This window comes from Coturnix japonica, chromosome 2 (genome assembly GCF_054131305.1).
Source record: "Coturnix japonica strain WE chromosome 2, WE-NBRP24, whole genome shotgun sequence".
Lineage (NCBI taxonomy): Eukaryota > Metazoa > Chordata > Aves > Galliformes > Phasianidae > Coturnix > Coturnix japonica.
In genome coordinates, this window is record NC_140664.1 from 32,605,483 (window position 1) to 32,633,240 (window position 27,758).

The window sequence follows — 27,758 nt, forward strand, 5'->3', positions numbered from 1 at the left end:
TTTAAAGGAAATGGTTGTCTGCTTCACCTGCTTTTGCAATGTCACATCAAGCAAAAGTAACCACGCATTCCTATGTCACAGAATTTATTCTTCAAATAACCAAATATATCTTCCAGTCTCTCACTGACAAAAATTATTACACCCTATGTATGATCCACTGCTGTGCTGAAAGTTCAGTGTTTGCATGAGTTAGGTTGCACCCAAACAAGAGATAACATGCCTACTACTTTAAACAAATGAAGCAATTGCTCTTTCAGTTTGAAAAGCTTAGCAAGAAATTGGGTTTTACTTGTTAATAAGCACAACCATGTACAAATGGTACCCGCCCAGTGTAATTTTCCTCATGGAAGTTTCTGAAATTATTATAGTGAAATACACAGAAAAATTAAAACACAAAACAAACAAAAAACACAGAGAGACACCTATTATCAAAAATCTAAGGAGTTGTTAAACAAAAAGCAAGACAAGCAATACCTTAAAGCGTTATGCTCCAGTGGGAGGAAAAGAGACACCTGTGGGAAATTAAAGCCAAGCTCCCGGAAGAACTGGCAGAAAATGTTTATTGCTGAACAACTAAGAAAAATCACAGCTTAAAAAAGAAGTATTCAAACACTTTATTTATAGACACACACAAAGAGCCAACCAGACAGGAAACATGCCAAAAAAAGATCATTATTTATTTCAAAGGAGGCATCAACATACAGTGCCAGCTCCATGCAGGTCTGTCCATGTTCTATTCATATCATAGGGTTCCAAAGAGTAATGGGTGAAATACAAGGAATAATTCAACTTTGAAATTCACTTGCATAATGAATGTAAAGTTGTGGATTTGTCAAGATCCTATGATTAATTTACAGATCTTCACCGCTGTATACATTTTTCTGGGAAAAAAAAAAAAAAAAAAAAAAAAAAGGCTTTGAGGGAAATGAAAATAAAAATTATTTAATGAAAACATCAACCTTAAGTTTTATTTTTTCACCTTGCAAATTGAAGGAATTAATAGGAGTCCCAGGAATGCTTGTGCTATCTCATATATCCAACTACCACACTGAGGTTGCATCTTTCTTTTCTTGTGTTTACTTTTGCCCTTGACACAAGTAAGACTCCAGAGGCAATGAAAATCCCTTTGGCAGTGTGTGCCCCTGCTGTAGGATGTGCTGCTGGTATGACTTGCAAAGACAGGGGTGTGAGTGAATTCTGATCAGTTCTGCTTTAGCAAAGTGAGTAATTCTGAAGGGAATACTACTCGTCCTATTTACTGCCTTAGTCCAATCGTACAGCCAGACTGAAACTGCCTGCAAGAGCAAGTGCTCTGTGCTGAAAAGATATCTCATAAGGAAAGCTCTACTGTTTCCAGTTTTTACCAACAGTAACTATTGTTCACCTATTTCCTGCAGGTGCTTTCAATTTTTCAATTATTTTAAATAATTGAAGCTTATCTACTTTATTTCTGGAAAGATTAAGTAAGTAAAGGCTTCTGAAGGTTGCAGTGTATTTTGTATGTTAAATAAACTTGAGTGGTATTTATTTATAACTGAAGATACAAAGTTCATTAGGACGTAGCAGGTTGACTGGTCAGAGAGTATGTACTGGCTGGCTAAGCCAGAACATGCCAGCTGCAATGCTCTGTGCTAACCAGACAGCACATGTTATCTGAACATCCCACAGGGATCATCACAGCACTTAGCAGAAGCTGGGAACTATGAAGGCTGAGGTGGAAGAGGGATTTGAGAGACAAAGGAAAGAAAACTTCAGCAAATTAGGTGTCTTGTATTCCACTGCTTCCAGAACATATTGTTTTGTTTTCTAATGAGACAAATTCAAGAGATTAGTATTTTAGAAAATGAGAAGGTAAAACAAAGCAAAGTGCAATTGGGGGTAGGCAGCTATGGGTGGTGGCTGATTATAACTTGATTAGAATACTCTGGATCAATTCTGGAAAGCTGCTCAGTCACTCACAGTAAATGTTCCAGCAGCATAACCCATTTATTAAGTGCCACTGCTCCTATCTGCACATCCTCCAAGAATGATGCCCTAATTTATGAAAAGCACTTTTCTTTCTTTAAAAAGACAGAAAACAAGAAAAAACCAGACACACACATACAAAAAACCCAGCACCAGAGCTTCAGATCAACTTTTTTTTAGTAAAAAAGTTTTAGTATATGTGGTCATAGACTCGAAACAAATGTGATGTTCTGATGTTCTCATTACTAAAAATATTAAGTCTCTGGAAAAAGAAGCAGACAGCACCCAGGCAGTAAAGTATCTTCTCTTGTTCGTTATTTTTTTCTACTATTTTCAGTAATAGGTATGATAGCGCACGCGGGTAATCAACTAAGCTCCATTCTCCTGCTCACACTGAAATAGGGATTTTATTTATTATCCAAGACCCTCTAATACTAATGCTGGTTTGTCTTAATATTTACCTGCAGCCAACCTGTGTTTAGCACTAAGTTAGATTTATCGGTTGCTCACAATCCATCTAAAAAGTACTACTTCTAGATTAAGGCTCTTTCAAGGCCAGATTCTGATAATAATTTTGAAAACATCCATCATAGGTAACTGTTACAGGCATGTAAAGAAACTTTTGCTATGTCCTTCTCAGCTTCTCATGCTACAGGAGTAAAATCCACACATTGGTACACACTAACATAAGGCTTCCGAACTGCACTTTAGCAGAGAGCTACATTCCATTTTCACTGTCACTGCTTAGGAAACATTCCAAGTTACATAAGAATCTATGAATCTATCAATATGTAGTTGTCTTCTATAATACAAACAATATTAAAAATAAAAAAAGATAGGAAAATTCCTCCTTGAGAATTACCTTACCTTAAATATACCCCCCTTTGTTTACAGGTTTACCTGGTGGAAGGATCATTGCAGTTAGCATAGTTGTTTATGCTTCAGTAACTGAGACACTCTATCGTCCCTTTCTTCCCCATCTTCCCAAAACTTCTTTCTCTGTTTTTCCTTAAGAATTTAGGGAAAACAGACAAATACAGAGAGGTGGATGTTGCTTCTCCGCAATTCCTGTAACAACATTAAAAACCATAGAGATGATCAGCAGATCACTTGATAAACCAGAAAGCAAACACCAAAAACTTGTGCATCACCCTCTTTGATCTAAAAGTCAGCTGGCAGAAATATCAATTGACTGGCAAGGAGCTCAGTTAACTTACCACATTATTTTTTTTTCAAATTAATCATGCCATTTAGCATCTCTTCTCAGTGCTATGGGCCAGTTGTATATTTCTGCTTCTTTCAGAAATTAGGAAATGAGATACAGAGCCCTCCCCTTATGTAATTAGTTCATCGCTGCTTCTACTTATCACCTTGGATGTGTTTCTTTCCATCAAACTGCAGAGTCACTGTTCTGTTGAAGGCATTTGGCCACAAAACAGCTGTGACAGCATTAATGCGGAAGTATTTATGGAAACTAAACGTGAAGGAACAGCAATATGTTAATTTGTGTTATGCAGGTTGATTTTACTTTATCTGTAGTCTCAATCAGCAGCCAGTTAAGATATTTTGGACTCGAGGTAAATGCAGTCCTTGTCAACAGGGAAGGTTTTTTTACGTTGTGATCCAATTGGAGAAACTCCAACTCACTGCATCTGTTTAACTTCTGGTTTTGTTCTATTTTTTTCTCTCCGTCTTTTTCTTTTCCTTTGCAGGTCACTTTAACTTTGCTTTATAAACTTCCTCATTGTCATGCTGTTTTAGTGTCTTGTTTTATCTCCACCTACAAGCACAATATTTATCTTCCTGTGGATTACTGTATTCTATCACCATCTACCAAACATTTATCTTTAAAAGAAATAAGCAGGTTGAAGACTGAGATGAGCCAGACCCACACACATGCACATGCCTGCATTGTTTGCTTTTCACTCCATTATCTTTCCTAAAATGACATTTCAAACTTGATCTAATGTGTTACTTTTCAACTGAAACGTAGAAACAAAAGGGATTATCATCAACCAGGGAGGTTGTGGATGCCCCGTCCTTGGAGGTGTTCAAGGCCAGGTTGGACGGGGCCCTGGGCAACCTGATCTAGTAAATGTGTATGTTTGGTGGCCCTGCCAGGCAGGGGGGTTGGAACTACATGATCCTTGAGGTCCCTTCCAACCCGGGTCATTCTGTGACTCTGAGAACTCACTCACTCCACACAGGACTCAAACCCAGCCGCCCCCGCCCCTCACACACACTCAGATCCCGCCCCCCCCCGCGCGCTCCCGGCGAATCCTCGCGAGATTCTGCCCCGCCTCCATGTTGCCACGTTCAAAACCGCCGGCCACGGGGAGCGTGGCGGACACGCGCAGCCCGCGAGCAGCCGCTCGTCCCGCCCCCTTCTTCTTCGCAGCCAATCGGTGCAGAGAAAAGTCACGCCCCGTCTCCCGGAGTGCTCCGCCATTGGCTGGAAGCTGCGAGCGGGAGGGGAGGGGGCGTGCCGGCTCTTGGCTGCGGTGGCTGCCGGCGCTCCCGCACGCAGCGCTCGGTCGGCGGTGGCTCCTGACTCATTCCCGGTGTAGCCCCGCCCCGCGCTACCTGACAGGAGGCGCCATGGCCTCCCGCAAAGGCTCCAAGGGCACCGGCGGAGCTCCGGGCCCCGGCTCTAAGCGAGGTGAGTGGGGCTGCGTCTTCTGGAGGGGGCGAGGTGGGAGGGGGGGGATGGGGTCCGCAGCTCCGTCCCGGCCTTTCCCTGCTCTGGAGTTCAACGTGGCCTAGGCGGCTCTGGAGAGCTGCTCTGAATGGATCAGGGCTGGTCTCAGGTCGGTGGTCCTATTCCAGAGGCCTGGGGTGGAGTTGAGATGCCCACTGGGGGATTGCAATGGTGCGTGCCATCGTCTGTGTTTATTCGGAACATCTTCCACTGCTGCGCCCAGAAGCGGGGATCTGGGTGTGCTGGATGTGTTACAGGTGCATCAGCTGATCTGATGGCTCTACAGAGGGCAGGAGGGTAGAGGAGTCAGCCTGGAAGCCTGCAAGTAGAAGGCGTTTAGGAGACAGCTGCACCTTCGACCGTGCTGCACCAAATCTGAGTTAATAAACCGCTGTGCACTGTGTTGGTTTTGTTGGGCAGGGAAAGCCTCGTGTGCACAGGGTTCTTTCAGCACAGCAGTTTGTGCTTCAGTGAGGCAGGTCTGCTTCCTGAGGCACTGTGTTGCAGCATGTAGGTGCTCCTCTACCAGAGGTTTGAGTGCTGTCGCTCGATTCTGAGCTTGGCACTCACAGAACCCTGGTGATGGATGGAGTGCAATGAAGGTGGTGCTGAAGTAATCTCTGTTGTTTCTCCTTGAGTACAGCAAAACACGGAGAACAGTATTCACTAAGGGATGAACTATATAGGATTAGCTTATCTATCATGTGATGAATTGAGAGAAAAAGATTTCGAGTGCTGTTTAGGCATGAAAAAGATGATACACAGTGATAACTGGAGTGGGTGGTTGCTTTTCATTTCATCCTTTTTCAATTCCTGGCATGGGCAATAGTTTATGTGTTACGTTTTTTTACTTGGAGTGGGGCAACTCGTTGATCATCTGCAGCATTAAGCAAGCTGAAAACATACTTCCAATGATAATGTGTAAAGATCATGCACCTCTGACAATAGCAGAACACGAGGAAATGGTTTTAAGTTAAAAGAGGGAAGATTTAGGTTGGATGTTAGGGGGAAGTACTTCACTAGGAGAGTGGTGAGGTCCTGGAACAGGCTGCCCAGGGAGGTTGTGGATGCCCCGTCCTTGGAGGTGTTCAAGACCAGGTTGGACGGGGCCCTGGGCAACCTGATCTAGTAAAGGTGTATGTTTGGTGGCCCTGCCAGGCAGGGGGGTTGGAACTACATGATCCTTGAGGTCCCTTCCAACCTGGGTCATTCTGTGATTCTGTGTGATTCTTGTACAATTTTGAATACTACAGGGACTAAAGCAGTTTTGTTGTTATTTTAAATATTGCTTTAAGGATTTGATGACGTTTTCAGAGTGGTTTTATCAGGAAATTAAACAAGTATCAAAAAATTCTGTAGGTTTTTATTTTCAGACTGTGTAAAATCATATATTTTTTTAATTATTAAAAGCTATCTGGTTTGTGTAATTGTGCAGGGAATTCTTTATTTACTGTTGTCAGTGAGGGGTGTAGCACTATGAGTAATGTGTTAGGCAGTCTCCTAAGATGTAACCTCTTCAATTTAGACAAATCTTTTGCTAGTTTCAGCTACTACTAGATGAAGTCTTTTGGATAAGAATAGGAATTGCAGTTTGAGGCTGATGCCGTTTTCATAGGTGGAGCTGCAGAAAGAGGTGGTGGATGGTAACCCCCAGGTGAATAAAAGACCGTAGAGAGGAGCAGGATGTTTGCGGCAGGCACAGAGCGTTCTGCAGTTTTGAGCTGATTGGTAATTGAGACTGTGAGGCACGGAAACCTCAGCCTTGAGGCAGTTCTCTAGTACTCACTTTCACAACAGCTTGTGGGTGAGGATGAGGCTCTTTGCCACGGCATTGCTCATAATTCTGAAACCACGAAGTTTACAGCGTGTCTTGAAATCTGTGCAGTGCCTGAGTCTGAATGCAGTAATCTGCTCTGAGGTTTCTACATTAGGAAATGTTGATGGTAGTGTTCACTGGAACAGGCTGCCCAGGGGGGTGGTGGAGACCCGCCTGGACGCCTACCTGTGTGACGTGGTGTAGGGAGCCTGCTTTGGCAGGGGGGTTGGACTTGATGATCTCTAGAGGTCCCTTCCAACCCCTACAATTCTGTGATTCTGTGTGATTCTGTGTTATGAATAGATTAGGTCTGATATAGTACTAATTAGAGCGTTCATATAACTGTATTAAGTTTCACTGAAATGTCAGAAATGCAATAAAGTATCACTTGGTCTTGAATTAACTCAAATTTCACAAGGCAGGAAATTTGGGAATACTTGGGGCATTAAGATGTGTCTATGAAGAAGCCTTCCAGTAAGAGTGAGGATCAGCAACATAACTGCTTTCAAAATACAGATGGATGAAAAAGTGCGAGTAATATTATAGGCCAACCTTATTTGTGGAATGTAGAGTAGTGCTGCTAAGGCATTTACCTTCATTTGATATGCTGTTATATTTTCTCTTATAGTACTTAAGGGAGTACTTAAATCTAATTCTCGCTGGTCTCATAGTTATGCAGTACTTGGTGCCTGTCTTCTTAATAGTTCTGTGTTTTGGATGGAGGGAAGTTTGACATCAGGACTAAAACCACAATTTCTAATGTGTTGCTTCCGTGATGCTACATTATCATCATCATAGTATCATAGTCTCGTGCGGGTTGGAAGGGACCTTAGAGATCATTGAGTCCAACCCCCGGGATTCGAGCCTCCTGTGTAGCAGAGTGGCACTTCTACCACTTGCGCCACAGGGGGATTCGAATCCGGGCCCCGGTGTTGCAGCGCGGCGTCACATTATGTGATGGTGTGTTCAGAATTCTATGCTCTATACCTGTTTTGTTTGTAAAATGTGTTTAAATATAATAATTTGCACAGTGCTTGAATGGAAACAGGACCTATATATATGCACACTTTTTTTGTTAAAGAAGTCCCTTATTTTCTTTTCACATATCATCCAGATGTTTCCTAGCTTTACTTTACCAGTGATTTAGTCCAGGCTTCTATAGTGATTACTTAGGATTGTCTCCGGAAGAAGGTGGGAAGATATTCCCTGTGGCAGTTGTGATAAAAACTGTAAGAAAATCCCTCTAGCTGGTGTTGCTTTGGTTGTGGCAGCTGGCAGCTAAAATGTAACAAGTCTGTATTCTCTAGAGGAAACTTAACCTTTGTGAGTGCAGCAGAGCTCAAGTGGGAGACTAGTTCTCTAGTAACACTGTACCAAAGACACATTTCTGACTCAAACGTTACCTGCTTCTATAGGTAACTGTCTTGTTATTTCCTTGACACATTAAAAAACAAATTCCTGCTTCTGTAAGTTCATTCTGTGGCTTCAGGCTGTAACAGCTTAATCTCTATAGCAGCAATTAAGATGACCTTTTGACATACCCTACTTTTCCTTGCAAGATCCCAGAAGATGTTTGACTTTTACTTCTCCTTTTTTTGAACCATATAGGTTCCTTGTATTTCCAAATGCAAATCTGTTGCCGTGCATTTCACTCCCTTTTATTCATCTTTCGGACCTTTGAATGTCCAAAGTCCATTAATCTCATCCTTTTGTTGTTTTCTGGGTATATTTTTTACCTTTCTTTTTTTTATTATTTGTTTGTTTTCACTTGACCTGATGCCTTTATTCAAATGCAACTTAGTTCCCTTTTTAGTTAACAGTATCACTGTTATGAAGACATTAGTACATACTGATTTTGTGCCTCCGCGGCACAGTGGTAGAAGTGCCCCTTGCAACACTGGAGGCCCGGGTTCGAATCCCCTGTGGTGCAAGTGGTAGAAGCGCCGCTCTGCTACACAGGAGGCTCGAATCCCGGGGGTTGGACTCGATGATCTCTAAGGTCCCTTCCAACCCGCACGAGACTATGATACTGTGATACTTTCTCTGTGAGACTCTTCCTTAGACTTCTTTAATTTATCTAAATTGCACAGAAAATTCATCAACTGAACAGATCACGCTTCTTTTTTATTCTGCTCAAGGTTCTTTGTTGTCTGTTTTGGCCACTGTCTTCACAACGTTCCCTCTGAAACTTTAAGTGGCTTTTTCAGTTCAGCACTGTCATCTTTTAGGTCCATCTGTATGGAACTTTCAGTATGCCGTTAGCTGTGGGAAGGTACAGTGACTGACTATGGACATCACTGCAATGAAAAATAATCAGTTTGCACACAGTACGTGAGATGTTTGTCCATACTGGATGATATTTGAATTTCTTGTCTTGTTATGGCTGAGTTTTAAAATTGATGCCCAGGTGTACCAGCGCTCACATGAAAACAAACACAGTTTGTTAGTTTTTTTTTACCTTCCCTGAATCTTGTTTTTTCCCTTGAGAAATTATGGCAGATAACTCATCCTGCCTTCTGAGATGCTGCTGTGTAATAAAAACATGATTAAAAGTTCTGCCACTTCAGATCTAGTGTAGGTGGAAATCTCAGACTTGCTTTGTGCTGTCTGATGTGTATTAGCTGTATGAAGTAAGTCACTGTGGGACAAAAGCTGCTGTTTGTTGTGCTCCAAATATGGAGGAGCTTAGTGCTCTACATCCATACAGATTCCTGTGTTTATATATATTTTCATAACATTTCCTTAAGAGTTTCATGGTATTAAGGTTGTGGGGTGACCTCATTGCAGCCTTTCAATACCTGAAGGGAACTTACACCCAGGAGGGGAGTAAACTCTGAAAGGGCTGACAATAGCAGGACACGGGGAAATGGTTTTAAGTTGAAAGAGGAAAGATTTAGGTTGGATGTTGGGGGGAAGTTCTTCACTAGGAGAGTGGTGAGGTCCTGGAACAGGCTGCCCAGGGAGGTTGTGGATGCCCCGCCTTTGGAGGTGTTCAAGACCAGGTTGGACGGGGCCCTGGGCAACCTGATCTAGTAAAGGTGTATGTTTGGTGGCCCTGCCAGGCACGGGGGTTGGAACTACGTGATCCTTGAGGTCCCTTCCAACCCGGGTCATTCTGTGGTTCTGTGATCTGTGATGATAGGAGAGATTTATTTTAATAGTTTCTGGAGATGGAACTTCTTTAAAATGAAGGGTGGAGAACTGAATAATCACTAACAGTATCAGAGTCATGAGAGGCTGAAGTGTATTTTCTGTTTTCAGCAGACACTTTGAGAATGCACCTGCAAGTTTTCTGTCTGAGTAATGAGAGCTGGTAATGAGGCTGGACTGACAGTCCAGGGTGACATTGAATCTGCACTTTGAACTTCTCCAGGGATGGGACATCCACAGCTTCTCTGGGCAATGCATTACAGTGTTTCACCACCCTTTGAGTAAATTCCTACTTAACATCTGACCTAAATCTCCCCTCTTTCAGATGAAGGACCCTTGTATTATAACTGCATTTCTCTCTTGTTCTGTCTCTATCAGAAAGTGTCAAAAGTTGGTCTCCCTCTTGTTTATCAGCTATCTTTAAATACTGGAATGTTGCAATGAAGTCACTCCAGAGCCTTTTCTTCTCCAGGCTGAACAAGCCCAGTTCCCTTCCTTCAGCCTGCCTTCATAGGAGAAGTTTTGCAGCCCTTTGATGATCTTTGTGGTCCTCCTCTAACAACATTCCAACAGCTCAACATCCCTCCTGTATTGGGGCCCCAGGCCTGGGCACAGTTCTCCACCTGCAGCCTCATGAGGGCAGAGTGGAGAGGGATAATTGCCTCCCTTGCCCTGCTGGCCGCCCCTCATCTGATTTTGCCCAAGGTTCTGCTGGCTATCTGGGCTGCTGGCTCATGTTCAGCTTTTTGTCCATTGGGACCCCCATGCAAGTGGTAGAAGTGCTGCTCTGCTGCACAGGAGGCTCGAATCCCGGGGGTTGGACTCGATGATCTCTAAGGTCCCTTCCAACCCGCATGAGACTGTGATACTGTGACCCCCATGTTCTTCTCAGCAGGGCTGCTCTCAATGAGTTCTTCTCATAGTCTGTTCTCCTATCTGGGATTGCCTCTACCCAAGTGCAGCACCTTGTGCTTGGACTTAAACATGGAACGTGGACAGTCTGATTTGTCATGCTGAAGTGACAGCTGGATAATTAAAGACTTACATAAAGAAAAGTTACTAGTAGTAAAAGGCGTGTGTGTTAAAATCATCTTCAATTATGAAGTGCATGAAGTGGTGAGATTTCAGTATTACTGTTTCTTGAAACTGAAAATGCTTTATGGATAACTTTTATAAAACAGCAGCAAAGAAACAACTGAACCATTCCATTTCAGCTGGACCCGTTTCAAATCACTTTCATCACATGTAAAAAGTGTTCCTATGCTGATTCTTACATTGAATTCTTCATTTTAGAGAACTTGTGCAGTGAACATCTGATTTACCCTGAGAGGTTCTTTCCTGCTGAAGATCACAAACTGGTAATTTGTGTGACAGCCTGCAGCAATACGTTTTTTTAACCGCATTCTACAGACGAGCTCTTTGCATGGAAAGTTTTTGAGATATGCTTTGAAGTGCAAATCGTAACTCATAACATTATATGTCTTTAAACAAACTGTAAATGAAGTATGCTGGTATTTATAAACTCAGTTTGAACAGATTGTAGTGCGTGTGGTTCAGCTTTGTTAGAACTTAATTGAAACAAGCTTTACTATCTCCTTCATATGTGATTGTACTGTAACTATGCATGTGCTTAACCAGTATAACAAATGCTACCAAATTGTTTGGAGACTTCATGTATAAAAACTTCAAGATCTAGAAGTTTTATAACTATTTAGTAGTGGTTTCCTAATTTTGTAACTTTAATTCCTGAGGTTCTGATTCATTTATAATAAGCAATTACTAAAATTTCTCACTTTATCTCTTTTTACAGTAGTGTGTGTTGGTTGTTTTGTTTTGTAAGGGGGGGCTTTTGTTTTTGTTTAAGGAAGTTCAGTTAATGGTTTATAACAAATTCTTTCCATAAGTGAAGGAAACAGTTCTATCTTCTTAAACAAGGAAGTTTTGAAAATATCATTGCTACTGCAGCTGATGTGTTTTAATAACATTGTTTTAAAACTTAGACACACACAAGACATAATGACTGGAGGTTTGAGACACCTACAAATTCTTTTGGACTGCATAGGAACTGCAGTTGCATTCCACCTCTATGAAGCTACACCTAATTAAATATAGTTTGGATCAGACTTTAAACTTTGTTAATTTCAGATATTAAAAAGGATTTTAAAATGTGATTTTTGGTTTTTCCCTCTCCACGAACACAATGCATAGCAGAATTGTAGACTGTAGCCTGGCAACTAGAGTTTTATTGGGCTATATTTAAAAACTCCTTCAAACTATGGAAAAAGTAATTGAGAGAAAGCTACATCATCTGGTTTATTTCCTTTGTGTCTTAACTGGGACTCATTGCTAAAACAAATTGATATGACCCACATTACAGAACAGGAAAATGGAACAAGGGAAAAAAAGAAACTAAAATTAATACCAGCATGCTGGATGCAAAGTTGAGAAGTTTCAACTTTATGTAATAGAAACTTTATGTAATGGAAGCCTTTTATAAAGGTCACCACCAGCAGAATTTGTATATTCTGGGCTTAAATACTTCTTGCGTTTCCTTCACATTACCTTTCCTGAACTCTGCTCTAAATACAACCAAATATGTGATTAACCTTATTATTATATAGGAATATTGGATACGTTGTACACTTGTAAATCTTTGTTGCTTGTATTTGAGTGATCTAATTTAGCTGTCTCCAAATTTTCAATGGGAGAGAGACAATTGATGAAAATATTAAAAATCTTTAATTCTGTTTTTAATTGTACTGATGGTCTAATTTCTCCTCATCAGTGTTATAAATGCAGCTCAGGTACGTTGGGCCTGTACTGAGATGCTACAGTTTCTTTCTAAGCTTGTAGTCTTTGTGTTTTAAATTGAAAAGTACATTAGGAGTTGGCTTGAAAGAGAGAGTAAAATGGATTTGAAAATGAAGGTTGAATCACGTAAGTTAAATGTTCTGAGCTCAGTTTTGGACGTGTATTTTGTGTTTGTATTTGGGGTGTTTTTGAAAAATACTGTTCAGTGTATGAAGGTTTACTTTTCTATTCAAATATATGTAGATCAGGTAAATAATAAAATATTTTTGTTGCCTTTTATCAAAGATTTTTTTTTTCTCCTGATTTTCTGATTCTCTAATTCTGCTGACAATAACTTTGTGGGGAAAAGCTTTAAAAGCAATGCAATGTGATTTAAACTATTCAGTTAGTATGTGGTAGATGCATTAAATATTGCCTTAGACACATCCTTGTTGGTAGTCAGTATTCATTATGAAACCTGACTCAAGTTGTAAGCAGTGTCATTACTAGTTACTTAAGGAGGGAGGCAGGGATGCACATCTGTGTGATCAATTTTAATTGATGAACTATTCTAAAGAGTCTTCTGAATGTTAGAGAGGAAAAACAAAAGAAAACATGGCCTAAAATTGTCTAGCTTTTGACGTTGATAATCTTTCTAGAACTTCTAGAAAAGAACAGATTTGGCTTCAGGACTCAGCTCTTCACTCAGTATCTTCAGTTGAGTGTCTGGAAAACATGTGGTCCACTCTGAGTTCGATTTTTGTAGTTGCTATTACAGTAAAAACAAATCACACCTACTGCTTATGCTTACCTGTGGTTTCCTTTCTTTTTTAATTTTTCTTATTGAATTCTTGTGTATGCTACTCTGGACGCCCTGTCTTTCTCCAGCTGTGTCCATTTCTGCTCTTGTATAAGAAGTTGATACAGAGCATACAGATAACAAATGAATTTTCCAATGCTTTTGAATAGCAGTACCTTACTCGTGTGAGAAGTAAAAGTGTAAACATTTAGAATCTCAAAAGATATCACATGTCATCTGATTCTAAGATTTGTTAGATTTTATGGTTTACCTACCTAACATTTATTTTTCACATCGACTGAAGTTTTAGTTTTAACAATGCTGAGTATATTGTCTCTCCTCATACCTAAATGGAATTTAAGTTTGCTGATGACACCAAGTTGTAGGGTACAGTCAACACACCAGAGGGATGAGATGCCATCCAGAGGGCCCTAGACAGGCTTGAGCAAAGGACCCAGATGAACCTCATGAAGTTCAGCAAATCAAAGTGTGAAGTACTCTTTACTTGTGAGGCCTTAGTATCTACAGGGGAGGTACAGGAAAGAAGGGGACAGACTCTTTAGCAGGTTCTGTGGTGACAGAACAAGGGGAAATGGCTTCAAGCTCAAAAAGGGTAGATTTAGGTTGAATAATAATAATAAGTCTTTTAGAGTGAAGGTGGTGAGGCACAGGCTGCTCAGAGATGTGGTTGATGCCCTGTCCCTGGAGACTTTCAAGGCAAGGCTGGATCAGGCCCTGGGCCAAGGTCCTATTTGTCTATTATATATCAATAGTTACAACCTTGGTATACAGGGTGAAGCCTGAAGACTGAAATAAATTTCAACCTCAGTAGAGTACTTGTTATGGTGCGAAGATTTGACAGAGTGTATTAGTTCAATATGTATGCTTATTGAATCTAGATTTTAAAGTATATACACACCAAAAATCATAGAGTCATAGAATGGTTTGGGTTGAAAGGGACCTTTAAGATCATGTAGTTCCAATTCCACTGCTATAGGTGGGGCTGCAAAATGTGCATTCATATGCATGTATTACAAACGTGTATAAATATATATGTTTATATTATGTGCTTGTGTGTATACATAAAAATAGCTGACCTATCTCACAGAAGTGAGATGACAAAGGTATTTTAATAAGATGATGAACAATAAGAATACAGAGAATGCTGTAAGCTTCTGTTTCATAGGTATTTTACTCAAATACTTGCTACAGACCACATTAAATATAGTAGCTGTGTGAAGTAATTAACTGCAGTTTTATTGCTGAAAATGGTTTGCAAGAATTCTTTTAGTTTAAGATGTTAATTGTATTTGAAAAGATGATTTGGCAAAATGTCTAGCAGTACTTGGCCGCTTTCCCCTGTACTCAGCACTCGTGAGGCTGCACCTCGAGTATTGTGTTCAGTTTTGGGTCTCTCACTACAAGAAAGACATTGAGGCCCTGGAACGTGCCCACAAAAGGGCAACAAAGCTGGTGAGGGGTCTGGAGCACAAGTCTTATGGGGAGCAGCTGAGGGAGCTGGGATTGTTTAGCCTGGAGAAGAGGAGGCTCAGAGGAGACCTCACTGCACTCTATGACTTCCTGAAGGGAGGTTTTGATGAGGAGGGGCTTGGCCTCTTCTCCCAGGCAACAGACAGGACCTGAGGAAATGGCTGCAAGTTGTACCAAAAGAGGTTTAGATTAGACATAAGGGAAAATGTTTTCTCTCAGAGTGGTCAGGCACTGGAATGGCTGCCCAGGGAGGTGGTGGAGTCGCCATCCCTGGCAGTGTTCAAGAGGTGTCTGGATGAGGAGCTACAAGATATGGGTTAGTGGTTTGCTGTAGCTACGGTAATGGGAGGACGGTTGGACTAGATGATCTTGTAGGCCCTTTCCAACCTTGTGATTCTGTGATTCTATGATTCCTTGAATCAGTTCTTCTAGTGTGTTTGCTTCGAATGGCACAATGTAAAGCTGTGGATACTTGGTTGAAGGTCAATTTGTGTTTGCCTGCACTTTCATTACATCCCTTTGAAAAGTCTTAAACTCATTGGAGTTCTGCCTGTAGATCTTGGGTGTTACATTTGGGAATTAGTTACTGGATCATAAAAACCAAAAAACACGTATGATGGCTTTCCAAATACTTTGTACCTGTAATGCTTCACTTCTTTATTATTGTATTTTTAAAGAAGGGTGAAAGAGGAAAAATGCTAAATAGAAGAGCTTTCATCAGGACTGCTGCTGTCGGGACAGGAGTTAATTTCTCCCTCTTCCAGCAAAAGGGAGCTGCCTCTTGTTTGAGTGCGAAAAGGGCAGTGTGCTAAAACTGATATAAATTGTATTATTGTGTTGTTAGTTTATCTTCTTTTCTGGTCCTTGAGAAGAAGGCCAGCATGCTGATCCCTTGTGGTAGTTTTAAATTGAGAAAATAATATGCATGTTTTCAGAATTTGAAGGAGGTGCAATATGAATTTTAGAAGAGGAATGGGGAAGAAAGCAACATCATCACCTCTGGTGCTTTCAATGAATGTGCAGTAGAAATTTTCTCTAGTATGTGGTGCATTATGCGGAAACAGGCTTTGCTTTGGCAAGATTGTCAGAGCCCCTTCATTCAGTCTGCTGGAAGCAAATAGCAAGTGTTCTGGAGGAACTGTTCTGATCTTAAAATTCCTTGTCAACAACATGCATAATCAATTCAAAGGGACTACTAGACTCAGCGTTATGTTTTAGAAACTGGCTGTCTTTTTGACTGATAAGCCAACTGGAAAGAGTCAGTCTGCACAGGAGTTTTGGAAGCTTCTAGAGGAGTGACAGCGTGGAGAAAGATCCTTGGGTGAGAGCCAGTCTGACAAATGCAAGCAGGCAGGCTTTGTGTCCGGACTTGTGCTCCAGCTTATGCTGGTGGATGTAACGCCCTCAGAGTGCGGGCAGTGAGGCGCTGTGGATGGCAGCAGCGTGCAGCGCAGCGTGCTTGATTTCATTTGCTATGTGTGACGTTGAGAGATTAAGGGGAGGGGAATGGATCAGCTACTCAGGGTGCTCTGTTAAGAGGCGCAAGTGAATTTGATTGTCGTCAGAACAGGATTGCCATATGAGTTCTGAAAAGCGTTTGGCTCGTGAAGATAACCGCTCTAAAAATAGATTTTTTTTGGAGGAGACTTTTCACTTTGGTCCAGTTTCGGGTTCCAGCTGAGCTAGCTTTACGAAACTCATCAGCTCCTGTTGCAAGACTACAGTAAGGATAAGTCGCTTCTTACTCTGCCTTCAGTGTTAACTTTTGGAGATAACAACACACTCACTTGGTGGGAATTGAACATCAGTGTTATGGCTGACGACACAGGTACAATCCTATCTGTTTTTGTGAGCAAACTGAAAATGCATGGTTGCAAATACTGACTCTGTAATCAGCAAAATAAACGGCTTACTGTGGCATGTTGGTACTTTCTAGTCGGTTTACTGTTAGTCTGCATTACTGACTGCCTCTGGTTTGGATTCATTGTTTTCTGAAGTAGACAATTCTAGTGGATTTATGGAGGTTCCTAATTGTAACTTCGTTTCTCTTTGAATAGAGCACAAACCATTAACACAAGAGACATTATTCTGTGTGCAGATATCTCACTTGAAAGTTATTTCTGAAGTATGTAAAGTTGCTGAGCACCTTCAAAGCAAGCTGAAGTAAAAGGCAAATGGTTTTAATGTTTTTTGTTTGTTTTTTAACGTTATCCAACCATGACTCTTAATTTGGACAAGCGATACACAGGACTTTTAAAAATTTGCCGCTGAGGCATACAGCACAATTTAAGACTTTATGATGTCTGCGTAAAGCCATCTGGTGGTGTAAGCAAAGGCTTGCCAGATATGGAAGGTGACCTACTTTGGCCATGGCTGGCAGCGGGCACAGAGAAGGGACTTGAATGTAGAATTAACCGTCTGGAATGTGCTCTAAGCTGGAGGCAGTCTTCTGTAATGGCTTGCAGTTTTTTTGTTCTGACTGTTTGTGTTCAGTTGTATGTTGAGAGCATGCATGAATTTTACGTTGCATGACTTCCTTAAATGTCAGAGCTACCTGATAAAGCTGCCGTGGTAGAATTCCCAGCAGGATTTTTCAAGGATTTTGGAAATATTGTGCACAGAAGGAGAGAAACTAGAGCAGAAACATGTTTATTTTCACTGTTGTGAAAGATGTTTATATATATATATATAAAATATATCTGTTTTGGAGGAAATTTCATGAAACAACTCCTAGACTGAAAAAGAAAAGTTACCTTTTTATTATTGCTTTTTTATTTTTTCTTTTGTTTTCCTGTTCTTAACTAAAGCCGGTTTCACTAGAGGTAAATTAGTATGGGATACAGTATGATAATCTGTTTTGTTTTCCTCTCCTAGTACACGGTTTGCTCTAGAACAGAACGGTAACCTGGAGTAATTGAAAATGTTTTTAGCCTAAAGGTTCATTTTGAAAGGTTTTAAAGCACTTAAATACAGAAATAACCACATTCTGCAGTTACATAATCGATTTCGGAATATTACAATTTCCAGTTCAAGGGTGGCTTTAATAATTTTCATACCTATTTGATAACATTTCTGACTGAATTATCATGTACTGCTTCCCTCTGTGTTTCCAAGGTATCCATACATCTTCCATAAGGGAGATGCACATAGCTCATAAAATTGTGCCTATGTAATTGGGTTCTGTGTATTAAGAAGTGGAACATGCCTGGTGTGAGGCTAAGTTGTCTGTTTCTAAATATGATTATACCAAGGAAACTGTGGGTAATGTAGAAAGTAAGCCAGATATCTAGTATTTGATTTTTATAATAACAGTAATAAAGAAATATATTCTTAAATTAAGTGCTGCATCAGTATAAGCTGAAGTGATCCAGTTGTTTTTTTTATAGCTCTCACCCTGGTACATAACAGTATGAATATAATAAAGCTTGTTTATTGCAGCTATGAACCTGATGAAAAGCAGGCTCTGAAAATCCTTCTATATCATATCTATAGCTGGAATAAACCACCAGTCTGTCGTTACTCATCTCTAAAAAGCTACTCCTTTTTTATTCTAATGAGGAATCATGGTAATAATCAGGTGTTGGGGGGTATTTTGTATTTATCTGTATGTGGACTAGATCAAAATAGTTGCTTCTAGTTGTATTGTTGTAATTTGGGGAAGATTAGGAAAGGAAATACAGAGCTTTTTCTCACTTGAGTCACAGCTGTTATTTGTATGTCTTTTTTTTAAGGGATATGTTTTTAAACAAAAGATAATTATTTAAATGACTTAAATGAAGTTTTAGTAAATTGAAAAAATAAAGAGAAATGGTGAACTTTGAGCTTTGGATTAATTGTGGTGCCAATTCTCGGCCTCTGTACGTGAAACTGGAATGATTGTTGTTGTTAAAAAGAGTGGAGCATGAGCATTTTTATGTATGTTTACTTGAGGGCATTTGTTTGATCACCATCATTTGAAGAGTGAAAGAAATATTTTTAATGTGGTCTATTGGCAGTATTCTGGGAGACTTCATTGCTTTCTTTAAGGACTCCAGCTGCAATCTGTTTGTAAGTAGGAGATGGATTGCTAGACAAGCAGGACTGAATATGGCTGGATGGGCAAAGGGCAGGGCTCGAAGGGAACAAAGAATGGCTGGTTGGCCTGAAACTGCAGCCAGTTCTGAAGTGCCAGCTTTGCAGTAGTAAATAACACGAGGCAGAGGAACAGACCTTGAGCTTTAGTGAAAAGCTGTAGACATCTTTGTAGGTGCACATTTACGATTTCTTTACCTAAAATGATCTGAAATTGGACCAAGCAATTTATGTTTTATGTGAACCACTGCACAGCTAAGAAGCAGAAGATGTTTTCAGTTAGTACAGAGCCTGAACTTGAAATTTTACATTTGATGAGGTTTAGATTTTTGCTTCTCTGTAGGCTATCTGAATTGCCATGTTGATTTCATAAGCTAACTTGTACTAACTAGCTTTGAATATGTTCGTTGCTCCAGAAGAATTGCTTTTCTGTTCCAGAAGAAATGCTTTTCTTCGTGTGTTTCTGCTGGTGGGATTGCCCTCTGGTGGCAGCATGAGAAGTACAGGCCCAAATGACAAACATCTCAAAAATGTTAAGCTCTGTGCAAACATACCAAAGAAGAAAAAGGAGGGATTTCCAACTAAATTGTTGAAGCATATTTTGTGTGGTTGCTTTATTATCGGGTTTTTTTGGAGGGGGAAGGAGAAGGGATTGGTGTTTGGTTTGTTTGGCCTTTACCACACAGATAATCACAGGGATGTTCATTATAACTCATAGCAAAATGAAGCCTCCAAGTCAGAAGAAACCCACAAAATGTATAACTGTATGCTTAATTGTAATTTTTTAGCAGTTACACAAATCCATTTTTTTAATATGTGTGCCTTGTTTTAACAGAGAGTAAGCATGGAGGAAACAAGAATGGAAAGAAAGAAGGCCTGTCTGGAAGCTCGTTTTTCACCTGGTTTATGGTAATTGCTTTGCTGGGAGTTTGGACATCAGTAGCAGTTGTCTGGTTTGAACTTGTAGATTATGAAGAAGTCCTAGGTAAGAATTTTAAATTTTAATATAGTGTAATAAAACCCTTCTAATAATGACTGTGACTTGCTTTGTGATGGGTGCAATTTTACCTTTCAGAGAGGAAACCAAAATATTAAATGTCAGCGTAGGTGAAGCAGAGCAGTGTGCAGCTAGTTAGCTGAATTGACGATTGGAGTGCTTGAAAATGACCTACATAAAAATATGCAGTGTAGTTCAAAAAGTAAATTTTAATGCTGAGCTCAATTCTGATGCTAAAATGAGGTTCTCATAAGACTGAAAAAGGCTGTTGAAATACTGCATGCATTTAAAAACTGAAGAAATCTCCCAGGTTTGATCTTTATTTTCTTGTAATGTGTATACAGTAGTTCATTAGGAATTTCAGTTTAAGATTTGTTGTTTCAGTTTTCAGTTTTTCTCAGGAACTTAAAGAAGTGTTTGGTTGAAAGTTGGTGGCTAATCTTATTATTGATTCTTTGATGGACCATGTTAGTAGTAGTGTCAGATCAAACAACTGTCATTTCACGAATGATCTTTTGAATTACCTCAGTTTTAAGCTTAACAACGTTGTTAATTGTGACTCAGTACGAAAACATTAAGACAGTATTTTTAATGTAATATCTAGGCATGGAAATTGGAAGGTTCAAATTTCAAAATGTATGTGTGTAGGTAGAATTATTCTTTCTGTTACAGGCTTCAATATGCAGTTTTACAACTGCTGATTTTGACAACTGTACAACTCTGCACATCACTTCTTAGATTTATATATATTTTTTTAACATAGACTTATTTAAATTAATGTTTCTGGTTTGAAACTTAAGCAGGCCTAGTGATGCAAATAATGGTTTCTGTATTTTTACCATGCATGCAGCCAAAGCAAAGGATTTCCGTTATAACTTGTCAGAGGTACTACAAGGTAGGATACTAGAGAAGTAAGGTTGTTTTACTTTTCCTTGGCTAGAGACTTTTATTTTTGTCTTTAACTTTTAATATGTTACTGTTCTTCTATAATGACATGAAACAGTCACTTCTCATCTTTCTCATTTCTCCTGTTTTTGAATATTATATTATTCTTGTTTTTGGAAGATCATATTTATTCCACTAATCTATTGTTTTAACCAAAAATAAATGAAGATAGATTCAGTGCTGTGATGATGGTCTTCTGTCTATTCTCGACCCAAAGCTGAACTTCCTTAAATTTTTCTGTATCATATAGGAGAAATATATTTCATTCATTTTGCTAGCAATCAAGTTCTGCCTCCATTTAGAGAAGACAAAATTCGATAATTAACTGACAAACCACAAAGAGTTAGAGTCCTTCTGCAGCCAGTGTGCAGAGTTTCTTTCTGATTAAAAGTTTGGCTTGGATTTTGAAAATTAATTAGATAGATTAATTACTTACCTGATGATCTCAGGGCACTTCTAATCCTAAACACTGTAATTCTATACTAAAAACTGTTATTTTAAATAGAAACCAGATTCTCCTTTTGTTTATATTTCATGCTGGCAGAGTTGTTAACAAACTAAAAGGGATGTCTGATGTCACCTATAAAAGGATAGACAAAGTTTTGCTTATACTGAATGCTATATAGTTGTTCATAAAACTATGGATGTTTATTCCTTTGTCTAGGAAGTAGGTAGCACTGAAGATGAAATTACATATCCATGTTCTGAGAATTTAGAATGACCTACAATTTGAAAACAAACTGTGGTTATTGTATTATTTTTGTTTTAATATTTATTTTCCATCCTTAAACATGTTGAACATTTCTTGTGCAGTTACATTTTATTCTGAACAAAACTTGTTGTGAGAAAGTGCTTCATCACCATATCCCATTCAATATTCCAACATCTAAATGGAGCTTACAGGAAAATTGAAGAGGCACATTTTACTGGGCAGTGTAGTGATGTGATAAGGAGTAATGACTTTAAACTAAGAGGGGAGATTTAGATTAGGTATAATGAAGAAATTCTTTACAGTGAGGTAGTGGTGCATTTGAACAGATGCCCAGAGAATCTGTGGATGCCCCATACCTTGACATGCTCAAGACCAGTTTGGATGGGGCTTTGGGCAGCGTGGATCTGTAGTGGTAGGTGGGGTAGGAACTGGATGACCTTTAAGGACTCCTTCAACCTAAACCATTCTATAATATGTTTGTTTTAAATCTATGAGCACTGAAGTTAATGTGTGGGGAAAAGAACTAATCAGTATTCAGTCTAAAGTATAGGAAATGAAGGCAGGAACTTAAAATATTTGCAATATAAAATAAAAGGTGGTTAAAAAAAGTAGCACTAAATAATCAGTATGGTAGCAGCCTAGCATTGTTAGTTAACCATCACACATAGAAAACACTGTGTTGGAAACAAGTTGCAGAATTCCTAATTCTGTCTTGTTCTTCTCTTCACATTTTTAGGCAAACTTGGAATATATGATGCTGATGGAGATGGAGATTTTGATGTGGAAGATGCTAAAGTATTGCTAGGCAAGTACAAAATTGGGAGGAAAAATCAACATAATTTATATGTAATATTCATGTTTTTTGTTTTTTCCTAACTGAATAATTTTAATTGATCTGTGTTCATTTATTTTTTTTTTCCTTATGCAAGTTGAAGGAGTGTTTATTCTCCTTATTTATCACTGTTAGTGTAAATCATTTACTTGTAGGACAGTTTCGAAGTTAAGTTGTTGATGCTGCTGTATTCACTGTTACAAGATCATTGTGTTTGTAAAAAAAACTAATAGTGGAGAAGGATTAAGATGCTTCAAGAGTTAGAACACTGTTCTTGTAAACATGATAAGCTAGGTCCCTTTTAAAATGAATGCTAACAAGCCTTCACTTCAGGTGCCTGTGAGCACCTGTTTAGCTTATTTTTGTACTGTTTTACCACTGTTCTGAGTTTTCCAGGAGTTTGTTTTACTTTCGTTTTTGAAATCCTGCATGACTTGAATCACTAGTCTTAAGCACTGGTTTTGAGGAATGTGTCTTTCTGGTTACTGAGCATCTGAATAAGTTTCAACTGACAGACATGCTTTGTGGTAGTGCCCTTTTACTTCTGTTTTCTACCATTAGCATCTTCACAATCAAGCATGGGATAAGTACTTCTTATATAAGTGATTTTAGAAAGTTTGTTTTTCTTTAATTGGTTGCTTTCAAGTGTAGACCTATTCTGATCACAGAAACAAGTAAAAAGGAGAAAGCAAAACCTAGCACAGTTAATAATAGCTTGAGCATTAAGCAATCAGAAATGTCTCAAACTGGTCAAAGTTATCAGTGTATTAGGATGTTATGTCATACAGTTGGAAGTTCACACTCCATAATAACCATTTTCTCATCAGTTTATTTTTCCTCATTTGTGTTTGGAGAAATAAGCAAGTCTTTCAGGGGCTGTATCTGTTTAATTCCATCACAGTTGAAGAACACTTGTGTAATAAAAATCACTGAAATTGTTTTCAGTGCTGTGAATGTGAGGGGTGTTCTGAATTGCTTCAGAGATACAAATTGACTATTAATTATAAGTAGTAGATAAATTAACATTTTGCATAATTTAATCCTAACCTTCATTATTTAAGGAAGGTGGATGTTAATTTCTTGTGTGTCATATTAGTTTTATTCAGCCTACCAGAACCGTGCTGCTGTTTTATTACATCTGTTTTATGCAACTTGATATAGCTGGGAATTCTGCCAGTACATGATAGTGCTTCTATTACAAGCTTACCTTATCATGTATTTAAACTTTATACTTAAAATGTGACACTAGAAGGTCACACAGATCAAAAACTGATTTTCATTATTTTTGAACTCTTGCTTAGAAGCAAGATTTCATCTCATTTAAGCTTGGGAGTGTTTTCAGAAGTACCAAGGAAACTGTAATTTCTAAATTTACTGAACATTAACATAAATATTTTTGTTTAGAATTTTATCATCTACAAGGAAAATATAACATTATTAGAAGTGCCCAGAAACTTATCATGCTTACTAGTATTTAAAAATGTACTAAAAATGAACAGCACCATTATTTGTGTAGAATACATTTGTTTTTTGTTGATACAAAATCTGAAAGACTAGATGCCCTCTTGAGGAATTTAGTCATCCGAGTTAGTAAAGAAGAACATATTCAGCTGCTTCTCTTTAACTTCTGTTTATCTTAGGGTAACTTTCTATGTAACGAATGCTCCTTTCTTTTATTTGTGAGGCTTTTGTTAATGTTACTATGTCTGAAGACTTGTGACTTTCTTGAATTTTCTTCTGTGTCAGGTTACCATAACAACTTCTCTGCTAAAATTGACTTAAACACAAAACAACAATCTCTTTTAAGTTAGGCGTTCTTATGCTTTTTTTATTCTCTGTTCTTCAGCTATTACCAGACAACTGCGTATTAAGATCTTTGGCATCTGCAGCGGTTTAATATTGTCCATTTCCTTCAGTTTTCACTATAAATTTAAAGATTTTATTTGCACTTTGCGTTTCAAAGATTGGTTTAGTAGCTGAATACTTCATTTTCTGAAAGATTTGGGGAAATCTGAGTAGCAGCATTTATAATTTTATTTGTTGTAATAGGTTGGTTTTATGTTTTGTTTGTTTTCTTTAAATAAGAGGAGCTTTAATTATTAGGATCTATTTAAGGGATTTTTGCAATTTTGAAGACTGTATGTAGGAAGTGTACTCCTCCCTCCCCCAACCCACTCCAAAAGTAAGAGAGGAGGGGAAAAAAACCTAAAAAATCTAAAACCTCCCCAGCCAAACAAACTTAAATGTTTATTGAGTTAGTTTTGTTTTTGTTTTGTTTTGTTTTGTTTTAAACACCCAGAGCTGAAATGCCTATGATTTCCATATGACAAGGAGCCTACCTTGCAAGTTCATCTTAACTAGGAAAGACAAGACAGTATTTCAGTTTTCAGATAATCGGGGGAAAGTTATACCTCTTTACTGACTTTAGTTCTGTGTACAGGAACAGTGGCTTTAGTAGTATTACAAGAAAAAATGCACATATAGGGATCACCAACACCTGTCTGAACCATCGGAGACAATTTTTATACCTCAGTTATTTTTAGTAAATAACAATCTCCTGAGAAATTCTGATCTGCATACAGTAGTTAGTACAATTTTTGAATCATTCGGGGGAAGTGAATCCTAGCTTCCGCAGTTGAGCTTTTTTCCCCCCCTTATCTTACCTATGGTAGAATGAAGAATTTGCAAACAATCATCCGAAGATTGCATTTTGAGAACATCTGTGCTGAGGTGGTGGTAGTTGAGATTGGTTTGTTGGTTTTTGGGTGGTTTTTTTCAGGTATGGCTCACTTAATTTAGGATAATTTTCATGTCTATTTTTTCCATCTTGTTGAATCTTTAAACGTTAAAGACTGGCCTGTGCTCATTCTCTTAGAAGAGGTGTTTTCACAAGAAGAAAAGTGTATTCTCTTGATAAATAAAGCAGTTGGATTAGCACTGTTGAATAGATGAAGATTTTGACTTTCTAGATAATTTGCATTGCTTAGACTTTTCCCAGAGTAAAACAGTTGTTTCCTATATGTTACTGATTTAGCATCACACAGCTGCCTGTTGGGGCAGTTTATTTTTTGTCCCTAATTTCAGATAATTCTTACTGTGCTTGTGTATGAGTTTTAGTTTGAAAATCACTTATTCCCAAGTATGTGAATGGAAAACTTAGGCAAGCCTTAGCATATCTGCTAGAAGTTAGCTATCTTCATTGAAGACAAAATTAACTCAAATGTGATTTGTGGTGTGATATCTCCTTGTTTGAATAGTTCAAAGAGAGGAAAAAGAAGAATATATGTACTAATATGTTCTTTTCCATAGCTCAGGATGAAGTATTTTTGTATACAGTGGCTTTTAAATCTAAAACAAAATCCTGGATAGATTTCGTAAAGAATTAGGAAGAAAGGATTTGGGCTTTGCTATTTTATTGTTGCTGGGGCAAGAATTTTTGTTTCTAATTAGTAAAATGTTTCCCAGTTGGTTGATCCCTTTTGTGTTCTGATCATTTCCAAAGAGAACTGCTGTAGTCTGTGTTACACTTCATAAAGGCCCTAGAGACTTTGTCTTGAGTTGGGACAACAATAGGAGCTTCTACATGGTTATCCACCTGTCTACAGAAAAAGCATCTAAAGCCTGTGATTTTTTAAAATTTTTTTAAACACAAGTTTTTAAGAGAATAAAGAGGCGTTTTATAGTTCCGTGTTTATAATTTTGATTTTATTGTTTGTTTGTTTTGTTTTTAATTTGGGTTTTTATTTTTAAAGTAAAATTTCATTCATTGCTAAATAGATTTACTTTGGTAAATACCTTTTGTCTCCTTTTGTCCAAAGTTTGAAAGCAAATTAGAATGATGACTGTCTACTATACATAAAATTTTTAAGTTTATAAAATTTAATTTTTATAGAATTAAGCCATGGAAGAAGTTGGAGAGGGGTATTTGTAATACCTTGGTTGCTTCCTGGATTCAGTCTATCATTTTAAAACCTTTTGGGCTATCCAGTGAAAAATTAAAGAGAATGGCTGGTCACTCAAGTAAAGGTCTGGATACGCAGGTACAAGGATGTGGGGCATCATGGAATTAGAATTTTCCTCAGAATTATCATTGGTATTTTCTCTGTGTGCCGTAAGAAAAATATGTTGCAGCACTCTAAACAGCTCTGCCATAAGCTTCTCTACCTTGAATGTTTTGTTAACCTGCACTTAATATTGCTTTGTAGTTTGCATGTGCAAGGTGTTCACCTAATTTTTTTTGTCTCAACAATCTGTTGTCTTAGTCCACTTTTCTGCTATTCTTTCCAATGCAAACAAAGGTTTAGAAGTGGAGAAAAACATTCCTTTCTCTCCTTCTTTAAAGCTTACTTATTACTGATGTTTATCATTGCTTGATCATTCTGTTGTGCTTTTTCCAGAATGGAAAAGTTGAAATATTACTGTTGTAAAACACTAGATTTTAATAAATAATAATTAACCATGACTTTAACCGTGACTTTGTAGTTGAAGTACTAATTAGATCAATTATCAAATGGCCTAAAATAGCAAGTCCTGGTGTCAAAGTTCAGAAGTGACAAGCTCTGTCTTTGCTGCTCTAGCCATCTGTGTGTCTCTTCTGCTGCTATCTTAAGCCAGCTTTAGACTTTCTATGCAGCAATTCATAAGGATTAAAAAAGAAAAGGAATATATATAATCAAATCTGTGTTCCGTTATATTGGATACATCTTTTTTTTTTTAATATAGTCTCTGTATACCCTTCCATTTGGAGTTAATTCCTGAAGATCTAGTATCTGATGTTGAACAAATACCATAGAAAAAAATGATTGAGAAGCATTTTCCAAAACAAAACAAAACAAAAAGCAGCCAAACAAGAAAATCATAAAACCCCCAGCAATCAGTCTAAGTAAAATTAAAGTAATGCATGATAGAACAACCATTATGATTACAGTGTGGCTGTGACAAATTTTGTTTAAATACTCTTTCCTTTTAAACATTATTCTCAGCTGTCTGATAATGCAAAGCATTCAAATTTCAACATGATGGTTTAAAAAAAAGAACAGAAATTGCATGCAGGATTCATAAGCCTTACTGTTTAAAAACTTTCTAAAAGTAAATGCTACAGTAAGAAAACTGAATATAGATGGATTTGATTTTAGGATTAGAAAGAATCCAGATGAGAAAGCAAAGCTGCCTTCTGCTTTAAGGTTTTTGCATAGTATTGTGCATGTTTATTGTCCAAATTCTAGCCTATACTTTGAAAAACTGAACTTTCCTAACATCTTTCTATTTCCTAAATAGCTCTCCTGTCAAGACTGCAGTTGTCTATCACAGATCCTCTGTTGACAGTTTCCTCTTTCCACCTAACTGCTGTCCTTTTTTTCTCTCTCTTTCCTCTATTCTTGTGTAGGCCTGACCAAAGATGGCAGTAATGAAAATATTGATTCCCTTGAGGAAGTCCTTAATATTTTAGCAGAGGAAAGCTCTGATTGGTTTTATGGCTTTCTCTCATTTCT

At 38.4% G+C, this 27,758-nt stretch overlaps 1 protein-coding gene and 1 long non-coding RNA gene across 11 annotated transcripts in view; one reads left to right on the top strand and one right to left on the bottom strand.

Moving 5' to 3' along the window:
- Nucleotides 1-656: 656 nt before the first annotated feature.
- LOC107310215 (uncharacterized) lies at nucleotides 657-4,168 on the bottom strand. 2 transcript variants are annotated; one of them, XR_014943352.1, is made up of 3 exons: nucleotides 3,336-4,160; nucleotides 2,866-3,033; nucleotides 657-881 (listed from the first exon to the last, which is right to left on the bottom strand). It is a non-coding gene; the product is annotated as an uncharacterized LOC107310215 (long non-coding RNA). The 2 variants fall into 2 exon arrangements; XR_014943351.1 differs by having other exon boundaries at nucleotides 2,866-4,168.
- Nucleotides 4,169-4,459: 291 nt separating this feature from the next.
- The window catches only part of ASPH (aspartate beta-hydroxylase), a 95,666-nt gene continuing 72,367 nt past the window's right edge, over nucleotides 4,460-27,758 (top strand). For 5 of the 9 annotated variants that reach the window (XM_085539516.1, XM_085539517.1, XM_085539518.1 and 2 more), the window contains exons 1-4: nucleotides 4,460-4,624; nucleotides 19,616-19,765; nucleotides 20,628-20,672; nucleotides 22,171-22,239. In XM_085539516.1, coding sequence (XP_085395642.1) covers nucleotides 4,564-4,624; nucleotides 19,616-19,765; nucleotides 20,628-20,672; nucleotides 22,171-22,239 — 325 coding nt within the window. In that variant the 5' untranslated portion in view covers nucleotides 4,460-4,563. Of the gene's footprint in view, nucleotides 4,625-16,269; nucleotides 16,538-19,615; nucleotides 19,766-20,627; nucleotides 20,673-22,170; nucleotides 22,240-27,758 lie in introns of those variants that run through there. The other 4 variants (XM_085539521.1, XM_085539524.1, XM_085539522.1 and 1 more) reach the window with 2 other exon arrangements.